The 21,908-nt window shown below is 42.4% G+C and overlaps 1 protein-coding gene across 2 annotated transcripts in view; it reads right to left on the bottom strand.

Moving 5' to 3' along the window:
• The window catches only part of ubr2 (ubiquitin protein ligase E3 component n-recognin 2), a 129,116-nt gene that overhangs the window by 98,071 nt on the left and 9,137 nt on the right, over positions 1–21,908 (bottom strand). The window contains exons 4-29 of one of the 2 annotated variants that reach the window (XM_085799270.1): positions 21,691–21,804; positions 21,419–21,549; positions 20,087–20,225; positions 19,858–19,920; positions 19,035–19,155; positions 18,837–18,944; positions 16,216–16,304; positions 14,017–14,115; positions 10,850–11,013; positions 9,584–9,683; positions 9,359–9,487; positions 8,253–8,436; positions 7,390–7,451; positions 7,148–7,258; positions 6,969–7,034; positions 6,514–6,630; positions 5,170–5,233; positions 4,907–5,031; positions 4,013–4,065; positions 3,718–3,820; positions 3,548–3,596; positions 2,730–2,884; positions 2,518–2,620; positions 1,923–2,032; positions 1,028–1,111; positions 758–939 (exon numbers count right to left, since the gene is read on the bottom strand). In XM_085799270.1, coding sequence (XP_085655396.1) covers positions 758–939; positions 1,028–1,111; positions 1,923–2,032; positions 2,518–2,620; positions 2,730–2,884; positions 3,548–3,596; positions 3,718–3,820; positions 4,013–4,065; positions 4,907–5,031; positions 5,170–5,233; positions 6,514–6,630; positions 6,969–7,034; positions 7,148–7,258; positions 7,390–7,451; positions 8,253–8,436; positions 9,359–9,487; positions 9,584–9,683; positions 10,850–11,013; positions 14,017–14,115; positions 16,216–16,304; positions 18,837–18,944; positions 19,035–19,155; positions 19,858–19,920; positions 20,087–20,225; positions 21,419–21,549; positions 21,691–21,804 — 2,825 coding nt within the window. Of the gene's footprint in view, positions 1–757; positions 940–1,027; positions 1,112–1,922; positions 2,033–2,517; positions 2,621–2,729; positions 2,885–3,547; positions 3,597–3,717; positions 3,821–4,012; positions 4,066–4,906; positions 5,032–5,169; positions 5,234–6,513; positions 6,631–6,968; positions 7,035–7,147; positions 7,259–7,389; positions 7,452–8,252; positions 8,437–9,358; positions 9,488–9,583; positions 9,684–10,849; positions 11,014–13,824; positions 13,924–14,016; positions 14,116–16,215; positions 16,305–18,836; positions 18,945–19,034; positions 19,156–19,857; positions 19,921–20,086; positions 20,226–21,418; positions 21,550–21,690; positions 21,805–21,908 lie in introns of both variants that reach the window. The other variant, XM_085799272.1, reaches the window with a different exon arrangement.

The raw sequence follows: 21,908 nt of genomic DNA, 5'->3' as shown, positions 1-21,908 counted from the left end.
AAGACAGAGCTGATCAGACACATGATCATCTTTCTATAAGCACTGATATGGAGGAGCTGTAATCACATTAGGTTAACTGTGTGTGTTTGTGTGTGTTGGAGTGTGGGAGAGGAGTGCGCGCATACGCGTATGTTACCTGTGTTTTTTGATGTGTGTGTGTCTCTCAGAAAATCTTTGTATTGGAGTCAATGAGGAGCAGAGACAGACGTGGCCGCACTCAGAGGCTGATAATTCAAATTCTGTAAGTCTCTCTGATATTTTGAGCACATGGTGAGAAACAGAACAAGTTTGTCTTACAACTTTTGAAAAAATCATGTGTGTAGAGTGTAAATTGTGTCCAGGGGGAGTGTGGAAAGAGAAAAAAAAAATTTCTGGGCTCTCTCCCACTCTAACCGATGATGTCACCCACTCTGACACGAACATTCCATGCAATACACACCCATTATAATCTCATAATTTCTCCAAAAATGATCATGGTCATTGATCATGGATTGATCAAAAACTATATGACCTATCAAAACGTGGAATAATACGCCAATACACAAGACTTGTGTCTACTGTTTAAAGTTCAAATGGAGTCTCTAGGTGAAAGTATGCCTGAGCAGTAGACGTTTGCGTAGGCACTGGACCCTACAGCTATTTCATGGCTGTAGGGTCCAGTGCCCGGTGCGATGGCCCGTGGCCCTAATTAAAACAGGCCGTCATAAACAACCGTGGGAACCGTTGCATCTCCAGCGCGTCCCGGTGTGTGTGTTACCTGTTCTCGGCGGCAGCGGACGTCGACGCCTCCAGCTCCTCCAGACTTTGCTGAAACAGCTCTTTGTTCTCGTTGATGAAATGTTTCTGCATCTCCGACATCTGAGCCATGATCTTCTCCCTGCGGAGTCGCGCCATCTCCGCCTTCCTCTTCCTCTCCGCCTTGTCTTTGTCTCTGAGCGTCTGCAGGTGGAAAACACACCTGGAGTTCAGCTCTCGCCTGTCGTTACCGTGGTGATGATGATGATGTAACAGAGTGTGAGTGTCTTACCTCCTCCTGTCCTTGACCTGGACTGATGGTGATGCTCGACGTGGACGACGTTCGCTCCCTCGTGGTTTTGATGTTCGTCACCATCTGCACATGGAAACAAAACAGCAGCAGTCGTCTTATTATTGTTTTACTCAACTGTTCTTATGTTTTCTTACTGATTTAATTCTTTTTTATCTCATTCTGTGCTTCATGTTGTTGATAAAGTATATTATCTACATCTCCTAAGTCAGTACACGTTAAATGGGTAAATGGGTAAATGGGTTTTATGTCGCTCTTATTTGTATCTTATACCATTGATCTTTGGTGCGTGTGCTTTTATAACAAAGCAGTTTATAGAAGTCCTATATTTATAATAAGAAGAATTAGTAGTAGTGGTGGTAGTAGAATTATTGTTTGTTTTTTTTTACTTAGTTTTCATTTCAGTTTCATACAAAACCAGTGAAAATGGATTTCCCAAAAAGGGACAATAAACAAAACTAACTAACTTTCCCTTCTGATCGTTTTTTTTTTTACTAGGGATAAACTGATTATATATATATATATATATATATATATATATATATATATATCTCATGTTGTTTGTGTATATATCATATGTTTTTTCCACAGATAAACAATAAAATAAATGTATTTTTTAAACGCTTTCTTTCGGCCATGATGCAGTCACAGCCGCCATTGAACCTAGATTTGTGTTGTTCTACAGAAATGTAAGCTCTTTTCATCACAGTTTACTGTATTCAGTGTCGTCCCGGGTGTGTTGTTCCAACTTTTGACACCAAAAATAAAAAAATTTCCTGCAAATGAATTTCAGTTGTCTGTTATAAGTTTCCTTGAATACTACTAATAATAATCTGAAGAACACTGTATACTGTATCGGTCGACCTCTAGTTGTTACCTTGAGGATCCAGGTGATCATGTCTTTATGGACCTCCAGGTGAGGAGCGTTCTGCAGACTCTCCAACAAGGCCAGGACGCTTCCTGAGGTACTGGGAGCTTCACCTGGACCTGAACACACACACACACACACACACACACACATACACACCGCAGGAGATGTAGTCACAAACTCAAGTAGAGGGTGTGTAGTGTAATGGAGCCTAAGAAATCAGTCATGTCAGCATTAATCATGAGCCTAAATTATTTTTAACCTTGGCAAAGTGTGAAGTATTTTAATAACTGTATGTTTCTTTCTGATATGAAATACGTCCTGAGTGTTTGTGATGTGTGAGAGGGTGTATTATGCACATGTGTATGGATGTTTAGAACGCTATGTAAATTGATAATTCTTACCTATCTATTGTTTTTATTCACCTGCCCAGGGACGACGGATGGAAAGTAGCTAGTAAGCTAAATCCGCTACAAGGCATCTCTTCTCATCTCGACACTAATGTTATTTTGTACATTGTCCCTGATACAAATAAACTTATTAAACTAAACTAAACTAGTGTTAATACGTGTGTGTGTGTGTGTGTGTGTGTGTGTGTACTGACGTGTGATCTTGCAGGTGTAGTTGAAGGTGACGTCGTCGTCTCCGCTGCTGTTCTCCAGCTGCTGCTGCTCCTCCAGCAGCGCCATGCCCACCAGGTGCAGCACCTGAGCATCCCCCACACACACACACACGGTCAGCAGCGAGACACACACACACGTACACTAACTACAGTGTCCCCTGAGGGTCATCCTGAGGGTCATCATCCTAACTCACCCTCTGCAGCATGGACTCGGACCAGCCGCCCCCGCTGGGCTCCACGGCCCACTGCAGCACGGCGCCCTCTACAGCCAGCAGCACGTCACACTGCAGCAGGTTGACCAGGCTGGCCAGCAGGGGGCAGAGGGGGGGAGGTGGAGGGGGGGGCAGGGCTGGCACGCACACACACACACAGAAACACACACACACACACACACACACACACACACAGAAACACACACACACACACGATTGTAAATATACACACACCTGTTCAGGGTATATACAGGAATCTTGAAGTTAATTTCAATACCTTTTTAAGACTTTTTCAAGACCTTCTCAATATTTTTCAACACCTCACCACCACTTTAAGCTGTAACCATTTACATCAGTGACACTTTTAACTGAACAGTTCTAGTTTGTGATAAAGACTAAAGACCACTATGATACAACAGAATTCAAAATAGGCTGGGAGAATAAATAAAAGGCAAAGTTTATAAAAAAAAAAAAAAAAAAAAACATTGCTCCACTCTCAAAAAACCAAAACAACAATCTTCTTTTCTTTTTTATGAACTGGTTCATCTTTGTTTTTTAATAAAATGAATAAATTCACACACTTTCACAATGTTTTTTAGGACTCAAACTCTTGGACAGCTAATTCAGAAAAAATACCTTGAAAATGTAAGACTTTATAAAGTCGTGAAAAGACTTTTTAATACTTTTTAAGGGTCTTAATTTTCCCAAAATTGATTTATCACCTTTTAATACTTTTCAAGACCCCGTGGATACCCTGCTGTTACTGTGACGTTACACTCAGGTGTGTTGATGACGTTTACCTGTGTCCTCTCCGTTCTGTCTCCTCAGCTTCCTCTGAGCCTCCTCAGCCTGGAACACACACACACACACGGTTACCATGGCAACACACATCGACAATCCACAGATCAATAACTTGATTAACATCCTGATCAGTGTGTGTGTGTGTGTGTGTGTGTGTGTGTGTGTGTACCTTGGACTGGTCTGCTCTGCTGTAGTGGTGGAAGTACAGGTTGAAGTATTTGTTCCACTCAGGACGAAGCTCGTACAAACCTCGACCCGTCACCCCGGGCTTCCTGTCCACGCAGTACAAGTACACACACTACAAGTCAGTACTACACACTACAAGTCAGTACTACACAGTACTGCATCAGTACTACAGACAGTACTAGTCAAAACTATAAATATATTTTCCTCCTGATATTAAACAGTTGTTAAGGTGGACTGGTGGTTGTTGTATTTAAGGTGGTTGTTGTATTTAGACTGACTTGAATGAGGCGACGCTGTCGATGACTCTCTCCAGACCCGTCTCCTTGTTGCCCTGAGAGACAGAGACACAGACAGCTGTCAGTACTGACTCAGGACAGACAGGTTAAAGGGATAGTAGCATTTTTTTAAAGTGGGGTTGTATGATCTACAAATAGCCCCTAAGTACTTTAATTGCAGTAGAAGACTCTCTGCACTCCTCCCGTTAGCAACGCCAGCCCATAATAGCTCTGCCCAGAGATTTACAACATACAGTGTTGTGAACAGACCCAAAGAAACGGCCTATTTTCACGGCCTAAAAGAGGTTTTACCTGAAAAAAAATACACAGTTCCATTGTTCGCTATAATATAATTTTTTCCAGCCCTTCAAAGTGCAGAAAAAAACGCAGTTTTTATTTGGACCTAACCAACTCACGTATCCCTCCGCCCAGGGTTAGCGCCGCCGATCAGCAGTTGGTTAGGTCCAAATAAAAACTGTGTTTTTCCTGCACTTTGAAGGGCTGGAAAAAATTATATTATAGCGAACAATGGAACTGTGTATTTTTTTTTTCAGGTAAAACCTCTTTTAGGCCGTGAAAATAGGCCGTTTCTTTGGGTCTGTTCACAACACTGTATGTTGTAAATCTCTGGGCAGGGCTATTATGGGCTGGCGTTGCTAACGGGAGGAGTGTAGAGAGTCTTCTACTGCAATTAAAGTACTTAGGGGCTATTTGTAGATCATACAACCCCACTTTAAAAAAATGCTACTATCCCTTTAACAGACAGGTAACAGACAGACAGACAGACAGGTTCACAGACAGGTAGGTTAACAGACAGGTAACAGACAGACAGGTAGGTTCACAGACAGGTAGGTTAACAGACAGACAGGTTCACAGACAGCCAGCTGAGTGCCTCACGTTCTCCGGCAGGGCCTTCACCAGCTCGCTGTGAGCCATGGGTTTGATCGACAGCTGGTGGATGATTTCTCTTCTGACCTCGTCAAACGGCTCCACCTGGCCCACGCCGGCCACGTAGCGCTCACCTGCAGCACACACACAACCACACACACACACAGACAGACAGAGACACAGACACACACACAGACAGAGAGATGACATCACCGCTGCAGCTTCCTGTCTCACCTGTGAGAGTGTAACCGACGCAGCACAGACAGACTCACCGACCACCATGATGATGAGGTGAAGCATCTCCTCGATCAGAGTGTTGTTCTGCTGGACCACGTCCTGGGGGGGGACAGACACGACAGACACAACGACAGACACGACAACAGACCGTCAGTTACTCTGTCAGTTACTCTGTCAGTACCTTGTTGACAGCAGTGTTAATTTTGTCGGCTATTTTTCAATTTAGTTTTAGTCTTAGTCTTGTGTCAAATGCCCTTATAAGTTTTAGTCATATTTAGTCAGTTTGTATTCTTTTTTGTTTAGTCACATTTTAGTCGACGAAAAGTCTTAGCATTTTAGTCTAGTTTTAGTCAAAGAAAATCCAAAGTGTTTTAGTCTAGTTTTAGTCAATAGTCTTTTTTTAGTCTTTGAAAGCAGATTGACAGTAATGTTAATCACAACTAATCTACTCAAACCAATAGATTCATTTTAGTCTTTTTCTCACTCATCTCACAAGATTTATGTCATTATTGACAGGCAGCTGTCAGATGAGCCAACTTTCCAGCTTGTGTGTGCGTTTATGTAGGCTATTTGTCAGTATCTAAACAGAGATGAACACACACACACAGCGCAGAAGCGACCGACCAGCGCGGAGACGCGTCCACGCCAGGGTCACACCGGCCGCAGAAGCGCCGCGAGGCACCGGGAAGCGGAGCCCTTTGATGTTAACGATTGTGTCGTTCACACCGGAGCCGCATCGCTCTGGTTCACAGCAGCAGCGCCGCGGCCGCGAGCCGCCAGCGATGCTGTCAAGCCAGGCAGGAAGTCGCACAAAGAAACAACAAGAGAATCCGGTTAATTTTCAAAATAAAACACAGCGATTGACAAATGCAATGATGTGAACGGGAGGGCTCCGGCAAGCACATGATCTCCGTTGCAGCGCCCGCAGCCCCCCCTGCAATGGCCATGCGCCCCTCCACCCCCCCCCTAGCCAGTTTGTAGCCTACTCGCCGCACTTAGCACAGACAGCACCGGTGTGTGTGTGTGTGTGTTCCTCACTCAGGCACACACACACACACACACCCCTGGCAGCAGCGCAGGAGGAGAAAAAACCTGACATGCATCCAGTGATGTGGCACTTTTTGGATTGTAATTTAAAAGTCTGTGACGAAAAGAGAAAGAGACATTTTATTAAGTTTTTATTTGATTAAGTAGATTTCGTCTCGTCTTTTTTCGTCAACAAAAAATGTGTGTATATTTCGTCACAGTCAGTGTTTAAGGGCGTTGATTTCGTCTCGTCTTCGTCATGAAAAAACCCATCGTTGACGAATATTTTTCGTCTCGTCTCGTCTGACGAAATTAACACTGGTTGACAGTTACTGTGTCAGTAGTGTCAGTACCTTGTTGGCCTCTCTGTATCTCTTCCTGACGTCTGCGGAGCTGAAGATGTGAAACAGTTCGAAGCGACTGAGGACGATCATCAGGAAGTGGTTTGGATCCATCATGGACGCCCCGGCCTGCAGCACAACAACAACAACACAATAACACTGTGAGTCTGTGGTCATGATGTCACCAGAGTCTGTGGTGATGATGTCAGGATGCTTATGTATGTTTTTTTTTTGCATTGTGATTTTTTAAATTATTTATTTATCACTTTTATTTATTTAATTGTTCCACAAAGCCTTTAAATCCTCTTATTGAATCGAATGTTTGTACCCCATGTTCAATTCAATGTTATTTGTTTGTCATTAATGATGAATTTCAATAAAGATTGAAGTAAAAAAAAAAAGAAAAGAGTCTGTGGTGATGATGTCACACCACAGGCCGAGTGGGCGGAGTCAGAGCGCGTCCGTACCTGCAGCATGATGACGTCTTTGTCGAACATCTCCACTCTGCACTTGACGTTGTGGTAATAATAGATCTGAAACACACACACACGCACACACATTGTTACCATGACAACACATCCCTCCAGTATTGATCTGCACCGATCAATCAATCGATCGATCGATCAGGTGGAGTATATGGACTCACCTGGTTGATCAGGGAGAAGCCGTTCCGCCTCCACATCCCAGCATGCACCTGGGCACAGAGCACCAGGCAGCGGAGGGGGAGTTCGATCAGGAGGGGGGGGCTGAGCTCACCCTGAGGACACACACACACACGCGCGCACACACACACACACACACACACACACACACTGTTAACACTGATGTATTGATCTGATTGGTGACTGATCAGGTTTTGAAGGTGTGAGAGATGACGTCATCACCGACCAGAGGCAGTTGCTCAGGGAAACGGGAGGCGACCTCGGTCCGGCTGAGGAGCACGTGGAGACCTGAGGGGGGGGGGGGGCTTATCAGGTTAACGCCGTCACACATCACATGTAGCTGTTAGCTTATAGGACAAATCTCCTTGTTGTTTACAACTACTTCCTGGTAGAAAACAAACCAGCATGAGAACAATAGCGACGGACGAGAGTTTCGCTGTTTATATCTCATTTTTCATGTCACTATATCACCGTTTAGATTAATCTGATGTTTGTAAAGTCTATAAAACCAATGATTGTACAAACATTACTATTTCTGTGTGCACGTTTTTGTAATTAGTCATGGTTATCATAGATTAGCCGGGCTAACGGTTAGCTACCTGTTGAACTTTAATAACTCAGTGACTCAATAAACGCTCCATGAAAAAATATTTTCTCCAGCGGATATCTGAGTTACAACATGACTGAGCTAACTGGAGTAGTTTCATGTCGTGTCCCACAACGGGAGGGTTTTAACAGCTGACGTCCGGTGTTAGCTTAGCTACCGTCGTTAGCTTGTTAGCTGTCCCTGTCAGCTAAGCCACTGATGCTTTCTAGACACTGTGATTCCCCCAAACTGAATAAATCCAACACATAGCAACACAAAACACACACACAGAAATAGTAATGTTTCTTCAATCATTTCAGATTTGTCTAAACGGTGATAGGGCGTGAAAAATATGATATATTAGCTAAACTCTCGTTCGTTACTATTGATCTCATTCAAATTACGTGCTGGTTTTCTACCTGGAAGTAGAATGTAAACAACAAGGAGATTCGGTCTATTATTGATCCGTGTGTGTGTGTGTGTGTTAGTGTGTGTGTGTTTACCTGCTAGCAGCCTGCAGACCGGCAGGTGTATCGACACTTTGTCCTGAGACACCTGGTACCTGAACGTCTCCACGCAGTGACCGGCCAGGCTCAAGCTGATTGGCTGCTCGCCGTCCGGGAGGCCGCTCTGACAGTGACTGAGCGCGGTCAGACACTTCCTGTAGGCCTCGATCAATACGCGCTCCTGACACACACAGACACACACAGAGAAACCGAGATTGTTAGCATCTCATCCTTTCTATAATTTTGTATTTACTGTATCAGTTATTGATCAGACAGAGTGAAAAATCTCATTAGCTCCTTTTAAAAACCAAGAAAATCAGAAATTTATCAAATTTTCAGCTGCAAAATTTATATTTTTTGCTTTAAAGGGACATTGTGTAGCTTCTCCTGTGATCTATTCACGAAAATCGATTATTTACACGTTACACCGATGCTGCATTCACGTGTAGTCAGGCAGACGGCCGTCGGTAACAAACCAGATGTCATTTTAGTCACAGAAGTCGAGAGAAAGCCGGTAAAACGTGGGTCAGGTAAACAATACGACATCGCCATGACAACATATTGCCACGTGTATTGTTTTGCCTCGTGCTGACGGACCACTTGTTTACATAGAGGCTTGTTTATGCCGTTACGTGCAGCGGCTGTCGTCCGTCTGCCCAATTTCACGTGAATGCAGCATGAAAAATACAATTGTGATCGCTGGATGAGAGGAATTCCTACACAATGTGCATTTAAAAACCAAAAAAATCAGAGAAATTCACATTTTCAGCTGCAAAATATTTATATTTTTTGCTTTAATAAAAACTCTAATAATTGATTATTGATCAATCATCAACATTTTGATACATTTCCTACCAAAGAACTAATTGATTTATTATTCCTGCTGTAATTTAATTCAGGTCTATGTTTTCACCTATTATTATCATCATTGATCAGTTATTGAGAGAAAGCGTTCAGTTGAACAGGAGAATCTCTGGTTTCTATGTTAATAAAAACCTGGTGATTGATTATCAGTTATAAAAATGTTGATCAATTTGATGCTGAACAACCAACTGATCAGTTATTTCAGCTCTATTATATTTCAGATCTATGTGTATCCTCACGTCGGACGAGCACCACTCCTGGATCATGGAGATGATGTTGGTCAGTTTCATCTGCAGAGTGAACGCCGCCTCCCACTCCGGCTCCATCTCGATGTGCTGCCCCACCTGCCGCACCACCGGGTCCATGCCCTGAGACAGACAGACAGACAGACAGACAGACGGGTCAGAAGGTCGCAGACAGGTCGTCCCCGTCGTCACGGTGACCTGAGCTGTGCGTCCTGTTACCTGCATACACTTGAGCAGCTCCAGAAAAGCGTCGAGTCCCTCTAGGAACTTGACTCTGAGCTGATCGCTCCACTCGGTGGGTCGACTGATCAGGACGTACCTGAGGAACAAAACCGGGTCAATAAGGAGGAACTGATACAACTGGTGTCGGACTGATCAATAACTGGTGTGTAACTATGGTGACCAGATGTCCCACTTTGCACATGATTTCACGCATTTCTGTCTCTTTCCAAGCATCACGCAAATACAGACTAGGGTTGGCACTTTTTAGAAATATTAAGTTCGAATGAATATCTAACGACCCGTAATTCGGGTCCCCCCTCACCCTGGACACCCTCCCCTCTGGCAAAAGGCTCCAGTCCATCTGGACCAGGACCTCACGCCACATGAACAGCTTCTTCCCCTCTGCCATCAGCCTATTGAACAATGGCCCAGCTCCCCCTAAATAACACTAAACCTATGGACAGTCACTCTGCACTACAACATTTTGCACAATAACTTATTTAGTTGTACTTTGTATATATCTTTATTCTATTCTTTTATGTGTATTTAGAGTATATGCATATTTCCTTTTTGTATATAGTATATGCGTATCTTTTGCACTAGTATATTTTAATTCATTCTTTTTTATTTTATATTATTTAAATTCTTAATTCTCTAAATTCTTATTTTATTCTATTTTTTGTACTTTTATGTTTGCACTTGACACCAAGACAAGTTCCTGTAAACTGACCTTTACTGCAATAAAACAGTTCTGATTCTGAACTACAATCGCAGTGTTTTATTTTGAAAATTGTTTTAAATTTGAAAATTGACTGGATTTCATGTTTGACTTCCTGCCCAGCTTGACACGATAGCTCACGACACGACACCAGCGGTTACAGTTTTTCTCAGTTGGTTTGGCTCATTTCTCTACACAGAAATTACATTCTCAAAACTCTAAGATCATTTGGCAAAACAGTGTTACAGTTCAGCACAACACCACAGATCACCTGCAAAAGCGCAAAACAGTTCACTCATGTCAAAACTAAATTTCCTTCTCATACAAATAGTCAGTTTCCCCCAGAATGCATCATCCCTTTGGCATTGTGTGAGCACTGCAAGTCAAAATGTTTAGATGTTTTGGCAAGCTACTTTTTATTTGATGAGTCTTATTTTAAGTATAATGAGATTTGTTTTGACTAGAAATTACATTTTGACTATAAATAAGACAAATATTCTTGGTAAGATAGAGTTTTTGCAGTGTGTAACCAGTGTGTAACTAACTTGAGGTCTCCGATGAGGCTCTGGACTCGTCCGAACTTGAAGGCCTGCTGAGCCGTGTAGCGGTCGAACTGGAAGCGTCCCTGCAGGTCTCTGTGACGGAGGTGGTCCACAAACGTCTTGATGATGGTCGTCATCAGGTTCTCCTCCACCATCAGCATCCGGGCCTGCAGCGCACACACACACACACAGAGACACACACACAGAAATGTAAACCAAACTCCTCATAAAGAACGAACTAGAGACTCTGGTTTTGTTGCAAATCAAGTCAAAAACAAGACGTTTGACTGTTTATAGGGCCCTATGGTTTCCACGATCACAGAATGCAGAATTGGCCAATTAAAACGGAATCTATTTTTAATGCAGAATTTGACATAATTTGACTGAAATTATATTTTTGTGTTGAAGAGGAAGGTTTGTCTGGGGAAAATTGCACAACACAGACAGAAGGAAATCTGGGCTGAACTGTTTTTAATTGTTTTGCAAATTCTGCCAACAGTCTGTTTAGTTTAGTTGACTGGAAGCGTAAAAATTGCAATGCAATGACCAGCTATCGTCCAAAAACCATGGGAAAAACAAGGACTTTTTTTTAAACTAACATATTTTATTTTACCGGAAACAGTTTAAAGCTCATAAGCATTGATATTTTGTTAATAGCCTACTTTAGATACGTATAGTGAAGTGTTATGTTGCATAATGCAGTATTTGTTCTTCACGTATGGATGTTGTTGTATGTTGTTTGTTTCTTACCTCAATAAAATTTAAGTAATTTCTATTTAATTTGTGAACATTTTAGGGCTGCAACTAACGATTATTTTCATTATCGATTCATCTGTAAATTATTTAAATGATTAATCGATTAGTTGACGACGTCCTCAAATGTCTTGTTTTGTCCACAAACCAAAGAGAGACTCAGTTTATTGTCATGAAGGAACAAAGAAACCAGAAATATTCACATTTAAGAAGCTGAAATCAGAAAATTTTGACTTTTTTTCTTTAAAAAACTACTCAAACCGATTATTGGATTATCAAAATAGTTGACGATTAATTTAATAATCGATTATGGTACATTTTAGTCATTAACATTGAAAAAAAACCCACTCTTTTTGGTAAAATAAGACTAAAAGGTAAAAAAAACAAACTACATTCTCAAAAATTAAAATAGAAAAAATGGAATTTGGGAGAAAATAGTTTAAACGGAGACAGGGTCAGGTGATGGGAGCAGGTTAGGAATGTCACAATTACTTGTTTTCACAATTAATCACAGTATTAAACACCACAATTAATTGATCGTAAATGTTAGCGTGTCATTTGTAATTTAAAAAAATGATTAAAATAAACATTTGAATCACTTGTTGATTTTTTATTTACTTGTTTATCATGCTGTTTTGGTTTAATTAACTACTATTTTTCTTATTATTCTAATTGTGTCACTTTTTATTTATATAAATATTGATATGTATGTGATGCATGTAATACAAGTAATTGCATATCAACTCAACACAAGATTGTCAAATGGTGTAGTAATATTGTAGCAGGGATGGGGCTCCGTTGGAGCGGGTGGGGGTTGTTGTTTATATTTGTATTACTCCTGATCATTTATACTTTTGAATTTATGTACTCTGTACATTATCTTTGTATGTACAAATATAAATAAAAAGACTTGGAGCAAAAAAACAAACAAACATTTGGTACAGATGACAATTAATGACTTAAATATTTCACACACTTCCCCCGGGGGATTAATAACTGGACCTATATTTAGAGATTAGTAATGTCATTATATTTTGATTATATTTGATTTTACACATTCATAATGTTGTGAAATTGGACTTTACTTGAATAGGTATTCATAAGATTGACATAACACTGTCATAACCATCAATGAATACTTATGACAGCTCTCGTTAAGTGTCATTCGGTAAGTTATGTCACTTTTGATGCAAAGTTGACATTGTTTGAGATGTTTTTGTTCTGACAACTTGACATAATTTTTAAAGTTTGGCCATTAGGTCTGCTATGACAGTTTAAATTGTCTTTATGTCAAGTTGTCAGAACAAAAACATCTCAAACAATAGCCATGTTTCCATCCAAAGAGATTCGAATTACTGGGAAATGCGCATTAAAAGAAATTCGAATCGTGTGTGTTTCCATCTACGGACTTTGCAGCCCCCCCCCCCCGGACGGATTGACGGTCTGATTTGAACACATTAGCGCGATTTAGCGCATGTTTATTACCTTCATAACGCAACCTGTCCGTGTGTGTGTGAAAGAGAAAGAGAGAGAGAGAGAGTCGCCACAGACTTTATTAATGATAAACGCTGGATGCGTTGGTTGATAAGTTAGGTTTTTTACTGAGGAGGAACTATGAAGAAGTGCAGTAACATCATTATGAAGGTGTGTGGGGGCTTTTATTTTGCCGTGGTGGTGCCACAATTAATTACATGTAGTGAAACCCTGATGTTGTCTTGTGAATGAACTGCAAACACGGGAGCAGATGGGGTGAAAGTGCGCTACGTCACACTTAATTCGCATACTGCTGTTTCCATCCCATTCGAATCAACCAAACCCGGCCCTAGCGAGCGTATTTCAGTTTGTGCGAATCAGGGGATTTTAATTAGAATCACGGCGTTTTCATCATCATTTTCCGATGCGATACATCTCGATGCATCTAAACAGCTGATGGAAACGCACCTAAAGTCAACTTTGCATCAAAAGTGACATAACTTACCGAATGACACTTAACAACAGCTGTCATAAGTATTCATTGATGTTTATGACAGCTGTTATGTCAATCTTATGAATACCTATCCAAGTAAAGTGTTACCAGAATGTATAATCGTGACGTCCCTAGAGCAGACGACTGGACAGGAAGTTGCAGCAGCAGCAGGTGCGACTGACTGACTGACTGATGTCGTGTGACTTTCTGGTCTCACCTGCTGCGTGGCCTCATATCAGACAAGTCAGACTGAACTCACCAGCGACGGGACGGTGAACATTTGCACCGACAGGTCAGTGATGGAGAACTCACGGTCGTGGTCGTCCTTCACATAGTCGCTCTGCAGGCGCTCATAGTTCTACACCGGCAGCGAAGAGACAGACAGACAGACAGAGAGAGGGAGAGACAGAGAGGAGAAGAGGAGGTGTGGAGGAGGAGCAGGAGTACTCACCATGGTCGGGACAGTGAAGAGCTGCACTGACAGTGAGGTCACAGACACCACTCGCTCGTGGTCGTCCTCCATAAAATCTGTCTGGAGGCGTCTGTAGTTCTAGAGGGGGGGGACGACATTCACCTCCGGGTCAGAGGTCACTGCTGCCGGGCCGATGCACCCCTCCCCTCCTCTCCCTCCCCCCCTTAAAGGGATAGTCCAACATTATGGCAAATTGGCTCCATTGTGCCATAATAATCCCTATAGTCATAGCAGCAGTAGGTTCGTTACCTTTAATTGTCGGTGCAAGATGTTTTTTAGAACGGCGGAGCAGAGCTGTGAGCTTCTTGGTTTCCTTCATCAAACTCATCAAATACACAATCCAACAACTCCACAACGCTCTGGTGGACAAGTTGTGACCTGCACATTCACCACGCTATGAGATAATAACACAACGTTACCAGACAGAGTTGTTTTAGAGGGAAATTCATGCAAAACCGCTGATGCGTGTTGCCTTCAGGGACAGTTTTTCATCATCAGTCTCTGTATTTCCCTCTAAAACAACTCTGTCTGGTAACGTTGTGTTATTATCTCATAGCGTGGTGAATGTGCAGGTCACAACTTGTCCACCAGAGCGTTGTGGAGTTGTTGGATTGTGTATTTGATGAGTTTGATGAAGGGAAACCAAGAAGAAATCCCATAATGAGCCTCCGTAGCGTAGCTCTGAGTAGCTCACGGCTCTGCTCCGCCGTTCTAAAAACAGCTTGCACCGATAATTAAAGGTAACAAACCTACTGCTATGACTATAGGGATTATGGCAATGGGGCCAGTTTGCCAAAATGTTGAACTATCCCTTTAACCTCCCAAATAACCCCACCCCCACCTCCTCCCTCCCCCCCCTTTTTTTTTACCAACCAACCACAGTCCTGTGATGTATATGACCCCACTGAGCAACAGACCATGACATCATCACCAACACACACAGACAGAGACACTTAGAGTCGACTAAAACTAAAAATTAGCCGTGAAAAAATAATTTAGCAAACTGAAATAAAATAAAAATAAAAAAGACAATTTTTCCAAAAATTAAAGTTGTAGTAGTTGTAGTTTTCTTGTCAATGTCTAAAGCTGCAGGAAGAAAAGGCCACAGCTCAATATGGGACGACTTGGAGTACGACCCACAGCTAGATAAGAGTGAATGCAACCTGATGAGGACTGATGGGAACATTATGGGATGGATGCAACTAAAAAGAAATTTGGAAGTTCATCTTCAGAGGTCTGACAGAGGCTTTCTCTCTGAAAAACTAAAACTAACACTAAATAAAAACTAAATAAAAACTAGTCAATTCCTCAACAATAAAAACTAAACTAAAACTGATTCATCACTGAAAAAAAAGCAAACTAAATAAAAACAAAAACTAGTGAAAACTTTAAAACTATAATAAAATTGCTACAGACTCACTACAGCAACACATCTGGATTAATGCGCCACAGAAATAAATAGTTCCTCCTGTTTGTTTAACAACAACAACCACAGAAAACAGCTGTTTGAGCAGCAGCTGTCTCCCAGAGAAACCAGCCGAGACTGACTTTATTCTTTTATTTTTTTCTTGGTAAAGTTCATTAAAGTTGTAATAATTAAAATAAAATCAAGGCTCCACAGTATGTGAATGTGTGACGTCAACAACACTCAACGTTGTGAGACATTTTGCCTTTAAAAATGTAAAATAAGGCAGTTTAACACAAAAGTGTGAAAAGATAATAGACATAGGATCAGTGAAAGTATTAAATTGCCGTTATTTTACATGACAATTAGTTTAAAAACTGGCAAACCAGCACCGATGTTGGACTAAAATACCCAGAGATCACCTGTGGATAACCACCAAGAACAGCCAGCAGCACTTCTGATTTTTTGGTATAAAATAAAGCAGCTCTTACTATCTTGGTCACGTTACATCCGTCTCTCTATTATTATAATTAAATTAATTGTGCTCTAAATAATAAATAAATAAAAGAAACTTCCAGTAATTCACAAGAGCAGCAACACAAAGAGAGGAAATTAAAATCTCAGGAACTCAACGGCTGCGCTCACACACACAAAAACCTGCTCTGTGCTGCTGGGGGAGTAAAACACACCGACAGCAGCAGGTAAGGTGTGTGTGTGTGTGTGTGTGTGTGTGTGTGTGTGTGTGTGTGTGTGTGTGTGTGTGTGTGTGTTACCTTGGCGAACTTGATGGCGAAGATCTTCTTGTACTTGAGGTCCATGAGGAGGCTGTTCATCAGCAGCTGGTGGTAGATGTTCCTCGCTCCTGAGAGAAGGAGACACAGAGACACCGGGTCAGTTCCTCCTCCTCCTCCTCCGTCTCACCTGTGTCGTCATGGTTACACACTCTCTCTGTGTCGTCATGGTTACACCCTCTCTGGGAGCGGCTTCAATCACTCAAACACGCTTTTAAAGAAGGAAACGTTTCAAAACGTCGCCTGCATCCTGAATATGAACCAACAACCAGATTTGTTTGGACCAGTGTGGCTGAGGGAAAAAAACACCTGACAGCTGTTACTATGACAACACTGCTTTGACCCCTTTTTCCATGAGTATTTACACTTGAAATTGATTATTGCACATCGTATGGAGGTATTAACAGTAAATAAATAAATAAAAACACAAAAACAAACACATTTTCTAGGGGTTTAGTGAGGAAAAATACTTTTACTGCACATTGAAGTTTTGATTTGATATTTGAAATAGGAATCTGTGCATGCTGAGAATCAATCTTAGTCCTTTTTTGAATCTAGGACTCAAAAAAAAAAGTGCAAAAGTGAAACTCTATTCACAGGCGAATAAGTGCAAAAACAAACTATATGCAACAGGTGAAAAGACACCTGATGTTGTTACGATGCGATGTAAAGCCCTTTGAGACAAACTGTTTGTAAAAACGGGCTATACAAATAAAATCGCCTTGCCTTGCCTTTTCACGCACTTTTTCACACGATTTCAAAATGAAATTGCAGGCATTACGGTAATATAATATAGACAGAGAGCACAACTCCGTCAGCATTGGATTTTCTTTTTTTGTCTGTGTGCTATTTTATCTACTTTATTTCCCCCATTTTTGTAGTTTGTCATATGAGCGTCTTATGTGGGATAAAAAAATAAATTAAAAAAAAGCATTGGACTTTTTCTGATTGGACAAACTATGACAGCGTTACAGTAATAATACTCCACACACAGTAAACATAGTGCCGGCGCTATCTCAGTAGGTTAATGGTTAATAAAACTAACATGACTTGGTCAATAACAGACCAAGGTGAGAATCAAACATCTGGCCGACAGGTGAACGTGTCACATCCAACATGGCGGATGAGGGAGTCGTCATCACTGAGGTCAAACCACAACAGAAACCTTAAAGCCCCAGTGTGTACAGTAACTTATTTGGCTTTTTATTATCAAAAATCAAACATGTCTTTCATAAATCCGTATTTCACTGAAGGTGAATCACAGCCGCATACAAATGAAAGCTTTCTGGTTCCTTAGAATGAGTTGTTACAAGTCGTTACAAATACATAAGTGGTCGACGCACCGAACCGAGGCGGCCATGTTGCAGCGTGACCGTAGGTAACCACGGAAACTGAGCGGAGCTGTGGGCTCGGCCTGTTAAAACTGTCACCACTGTGTAGTGTGAGGAAGGACGGAGGCACTGGTGTTGCATTCAGGTGCAGTCAGGCAGACGGCCGTCGTCGGCAAACCAACCGGATGTCATTTTACTCCACCAGAGAAAGACGGTAAAACAATACCACATCACCATGACAACATATTGTCACATTGCCTGTATTGTTTTGCCTCGTGCTGGCGGACCACTTGTTTACATAGACGCTTGTTTATCCTGTTACATGCAGCGTCTGTTGTCTGTCTGACGTCTGCCCCATTTCAAGTGAATGCAACATCAAGAATACGTTCTGGGTGCGGTGCGTGGCGCAGTGGGTAGAGCGGCCGCCCCATGTAGAGGCTACAGTCCTCGCCACAGGCGTCCCCGGTTCGAATCCCGCGTCGGGCAGACCTTTCCTGCGTGTCATTCCCCCTCTCTCTGCCTCCCCATTTCCTGTCTATCTCTACTGTCATCACTATCAAATAAAAAAAAATAAAAAAGGCAAAAAGCCGAAAAAATATACTTTAAAAAAAAAAGAATACGTTCTGGTATGCAACCGCACCGCTAGATGGGGGGAATTCCTACATATTATAGAGTGCCGAAGCGGAAGCAGCCCCATGGGACCTCAATTTGAAAAAAGTCTCCATACGAATGAACGGGAGTCCAAGTTTTATTTCGTGATCCATTTGAATTGTGCCATGACATGTCCTCTACCTGTTTAAAACATCACGTTTCATGCCGAGAAATCAGCAGTTTATCGTAAAACGGCAACAGAAGAATGTATTTTGTGTGACGACGCTCTACGGACTACAGATCTGGTGTCCCACAAAAAATACGTCACCAACTGACACGGGAAAGGGCGGCATGTGGTGACGTCACCTACGCGACTTGTAGTCTTTCTGGTTTTGGACTCTTCGGAATTTTATTCTACAATAGTTTTACAACAAACTGCTGATTTCTCTTCATGAAACATGATGTTTTAAACAGGTAGGTTTTTTCTCATGGCACAATTCAAACGGATCACGAAATAAAACTTTGATTCCCGTTCATTTGCATGGGGCCTTTTTCCGAGTTGAGGTCCCATGGGGCTGCTTCCGCTTCGGCACTCTATACCTTTAAAACAACATGAAACTGGGATGTATTCAAGCTGTGTGTGTGTGTGTGTGTGTGTGTGTGTGTGTGTGTGTGTGTTACCTTTCCACATCTTGGAGTCGTTGAGCATCAGCCGGTCGACCAGAGATGAGTTCTCTCCCTCCGGTCCTCGCTGCAGCCCCACCTGACACAGGACCCTCCTCAGCCCGTCTGAAACACACGTGAACAACAACAACAACATGAAGCAGCAGCAGCAGCAACAGAGACAGATGCATCATGGGTAATGAAGTGCAGACGCACCAGAGTACTGGATGATCTGTCCCAGCCAGCTCAGAGCCTTCAGAGCGAAACACTGATGAGCCACGACGGACGAGTGCATCACCTGCACCCGGAGCGGCTTCGACTGGCGGCTGGTGTTCCTCTGACGGGGGAGACGGGGGAGACGGGGGAGACGGGGGAGACGGGGGAGAATAAAGACTTTAACATGTTTATTATGTTGATTCACATCTGTACTGTCAAACAGGAACAACCAGAGCAGCGCTGACGCCAGGGGTCTGCTGCGATGTCGGCAACACACCTCACACTCACATAACTCTTTACTATCATTTAGACAAAGGCCCTTGTAAATAATATCCAGAAAAAACCTTGTTACAGATACGTATTTATACATTTAATCTTCTTCACCATCTCACTACAGCCGTCTGTATGCTTTAAGTATTTTGTATATGTTTGTTTTATTTGATCATATTTTCTCATTTCTAATCAAATTCAGTACACTGCCAACCAAACTTGTCTGAATCGATATTTAAAATTATTGTCCAGGGGCGGCATTTAGCTCACCTGGTAGAGCTGCTGCCCCATGTTGAGGCTATAGTCCTCACTGCAGGCGGCCTCGGTTCGAATCCCGCATCGGGCAGCCCTTTCCTGCATGTCATTCCCCCTCTCTGCCTCCCCATTTCCTGTCTCTCTCTCGACTGTGCTATTGATTAAAGGCATTAAAGCCCAAAAATATACTTTAAAAAAAAAAAAAATTGTCCAGTCGTAGTGATCGGATCCAAAGTAGTCATGGTAACCAGGTCGGATGGTTGGTCGTCATGACAACAGGGAGGCACTCAACACTCACCACAATCACAGACTTGGCCTGTTCGCAGAACTGGAAATCTCCGTACCGGACCGACTTCCTGCCCTGCACACACACAAACGAACACACAAACACAGTTACAGGTTTATTCTGCTTGACTTAAAATATAAAAATATGCGGTTTATAATAATATTAATAATAATAATAATAATAATAATAATAATAATAATAATAATAATAATAATAATAATAATAATATTGAAGTACTGACGTCTCTGTCGACCGTGGTGGCGAAGCTGACCGCCTCCTTCTGGCTGCAGTTGACGGCTTTCTGCAGCGTGTAGATCACCTGCTCGTACGTGTGGACTTCATCATTGAACAACATGCAGTAGTAGGTGTCTCCTTTCTCCCTGCACACACACACACAGAGGAAGCATCAGTATACACAGTACACACACCTACTGGTTGGTGTGTGTCTCCACTGAAGGAAGGAACCATCTCTGGAACTTTTACGGGGGCTAAACGAGTCCCGAAAAACTCCCGGGGCTTGAGATTTAGGCTACATGTTTACACAGAAACGATCTGAACAGGAAACACAAAAGTGGTGATGTGTTCTCACTTTTTATTCCGCATTTAGATGAGCGTTTTTGGGAAGAAGTCTGCGTGAACATGGTGACGGCAAATTGAAGCTTTTGCGTTTTCACCCTTAAGACGGGAGCGTGACGGTGGAGCGTTAAGATTTCCACTCTGGAGGTTGGTTTCACTATTTTTGCGTTTTTAAGCCCCAAAAACGCTGTCGCCGTCCAAACGAAAGGCACTTCACGATAAAATATTTTGTCGTTTTCACCTGCGAGCGTTGTCGTGTTAACAGGGCCTTACTCTGTGCTGATTGGTCAGACTCAAAGCGGGATGTGACGCCAAGAGAAAGCCCCCAAAAAAGTGGCATATAGAGAAAATAAGTCAGTAAAAGACTACTATGATAGTAGTGGTTATAGTAAGAAATGTATGATAAATAAAACTCAGCTTCGTTAGAAAGCGTTTATACTGACGGAAAAACAACAACAACAAGAGCAGTAAAAAAATAAATAAAAAAAAACGTTGCACAAAGATGGTGCAGTGGAGACACGGCTCTTATTGCAACTATATTACTATGCTGCCCTACAAAGGCAAAGTGCAGTATCTGCATCAAAAGTGTGGTATATTCTCTTCAATCTGGTAGAATTTGATGTTGGTGCTGCTAAAATTTCCAGAGTTATTGGGCTTTTTATTTTGCTGTCCATCCAAAAAAGCACTGTGAAACCAAGGCAAAGTGCAGCATCTGCCATAAAACTGTCAAAATTGGTCAAAAAGACAAACTACAAAATACATTTAATTCAGTCCACCACCTTTATCTAATCAATAATAGACTTGGTAGTTATTCATAATTTGATGCTTAAACCTGACAGTGAAAAACACAAAAGGCTGTTTTTCTCAGTTTGCCATTTTTACAGATACTGAACTTTGCCTTTGTAGGACAGTGTTGTAGTGTTTGTTGTGTGTGTGTGTGTGTGTGTGTGTGTGTGTGTGCGTGTGTGTGTGTGTGTGTCTGTGCGCGTGTGCGTACGGCGGCTCCAGTCCTGCAGGCAGCTGGTCCTCCTGATCCCAGGTCAGCATGTCCACGGCGTACTTCAGGATGATGGAGAAGATGCTGTAACCACGGGCAACCATGTCGGCCGGGAGCTGAGCCACAGGGTCCTGGAGGGGAGACAGACGAGGTGATTTACTATCACACTGGAGAGGGGTATGTGTGTGTGTAGGTGTGTGTGTGTGTGTGTGTGTAGGTGTGGATGTGTGTGTGTGTGTGTAGGTGTGAGTGTGTGTGTGTGTGTGTCTCACCTCCTCGGTGTCTCTGCTGCCGTCGGTCGGTGTGTGTTTCTGGCAGTAAGGACCCTTCTTCCAGGCCTCGGCGTCGCCACAGTCGCAGAAACCTCCGCCTCCGGACGTCGTCATCTACAACACACACACACACACACAGAGTCAGCAACACACACACACACACACACACACAGACACACCAACTGCAATCGAATTCGAATTAATATCGATATTCATTT

Source organism: Trachurus japonicus, chromosome 15 (assembly GCF_045865225.1).
Source record: "Trachurus japonicus isolate A0001 chromosome 15, Traja_1.0".
Lineage (NCBI taxonomy): Eukaryota > Metazoa > Chordata > Actinopteri > Carangiformes > Carangidae > Trachurus > Trachurus japonicus.
This window is presented reverse-complemented; position numbering and strand designations above follow the sequence as displayed.